Source organism: Propithecus coquereli, unplaced genomic scaffold, assembly GCF_000956105.1.
Source record: "Propithecus coquereli isolate 6110/MARCELLA unplaced genomic scaffold, Pcoq_1.0 Scaffold10, whole genome shotgun sequence".
In the NCBI taxonomy this organism is placed as follows: Eukaryota; Metazoa; Chordata; class Mammalia; order Primates; family Indriidae; genus Propithecus; species Propithecus coquereli.
Genome location: NW_012133858.1, coordinates 7,920,632 through 7,922,052, shown reverse-complemented (window position 1 = coordinate 7,922,052; position 1,421 = coordinate 7,920,632). Strand labels below are relative to the sequence as shown.

At 34.5% G+C, this 1,421-nt stretch overlaps 1 protein-coding gene across 1 annotated transcript in view; it reads left to right on the top strand.

Annotated features, from left to right (window-relative positions):
- Window positions 1–1,421, top strand: part of RNF168 (ring finger protein 168, E3 ubiquitin protein ligase) — a 23,202-nt gene that overhangs the window by 11,062 nt on the left and 10,719 nt on the right. Inside the window, exon 2 of the mRNA XM_012640787.1 lies at window positions 352–428. Within this exon, the coding sequence (XP_012496241.1) occupies window positions 352–428 (77 nt within the window). The remainder of the gene's footprint in view (window positions 1–351; window positions 429–1,421) is intronic.

Below are 1,421 nucleotides of genomic sequence, written 5' to 3'. Positions count from 1 at the left end.
CGAACCTCTCACCTCAGCTTCCCCAGTCCCTGGCATTATAGGCGTCCGCCACTGCCAGCCACTGTGCCCAGCAGATTAGATTACATTTTTTAAAAATTCCTTTGCTGTTATTTTAATGGAGTCTAGAGGAAGGGTTAAGTATATGCATTCCTGTGCCATTTTGAATCAAAACCCCCTAGCTTTTTTAAATGGAATTCCGAAAGAAAATACTGCCGTAGCTATTAATATAATAATTGTATGTTTTATTTTAATTTTGCATTTTTATATTAATACAGTTTCAATGGAAGACCAGGTTACCCATAATATTCTATGCTGCCTGTAATATATTATTATTTTTTAAATATGAAACAGTCGATGACCATCCGCCAGTTCGTCTATTAAGTAAACCTGGGGAACTGAGAAGAGAATATGAAGAGGAGGTAAGCAAGGTAGGTGCTAAGTAGTTAATTCTTTTTTTCGGAAAATTTCTTTGCCGTGTTTATATAGCTAGTATATGTTGAAATGTAAATAATTTTGATGTACTTTATAAAGGCTCTGTTTTTATATATATTCAAAATAGTTATAAACTAGCTTTAATTTATACATAATTGGTGCCCTTCTTATGTAATAGCTATCCCTGAGCATTCAAGCATGAAGGAAATTTTTTCATTTCCCTGAAGTTTTGAGCTTAAAGAACAGAAAAAAGACAGTAGATTAGATTATAACTTTAGATGAAGAAGCATAAAGGGCTAATTGTGAAATACCTAAATAGGAAAGGAGGGAGTTGTGAGCCCCTTAGCTATTGAAATTAACTCGTACTTGGAGAATGCTAGTGCTTTTCCTACACTCCTGCTTTGTGTAGATCAAGGCTGTCTAATAGCAATAAATTGTGAGCCCGTATGTAATTTAAATTTTTCTAGTAGCTACAATTTTTTCAAGATTTTTTTTAAGGTAAAATTATGTTTAATATTATATTTAACCCACTATATTTAAAATGAAATTTTACCATGTAATCAATACAAAAATTATTAATTATACACAATTATAATTTTTTTCTTAGTATTCAAAATTTTGTATATTTTGCACTTATAATACATCTCAATTTGTTTTTTTGTTTTTATTTATTTATTTATTTTTTACCTCCCTGCCACCCCCACCCTGGGCACTGACCCATCTCAATTTGAACTAGCCACATTTCAAGTGTTCATTGGCCACTTGTAGCTACCATAGTGGCTACCATAGTTGACTGTGCAGGTCTAGAAGACCTAATAATTATGGGACAGCATATTGTCTAAGCCGTGTCCTAAGTAAGGGTTTTGTTTTTTTTGTTTTTTTTGAGACAGAGTCTCTCTGTGTTGCCCGGGCTAGAGTGCCGTGGCATCAGCCTAGCTCACAGCAACCTCAAACTCCTGGGCTCCAGCGATGCTCCTGCCTCAGCCTCC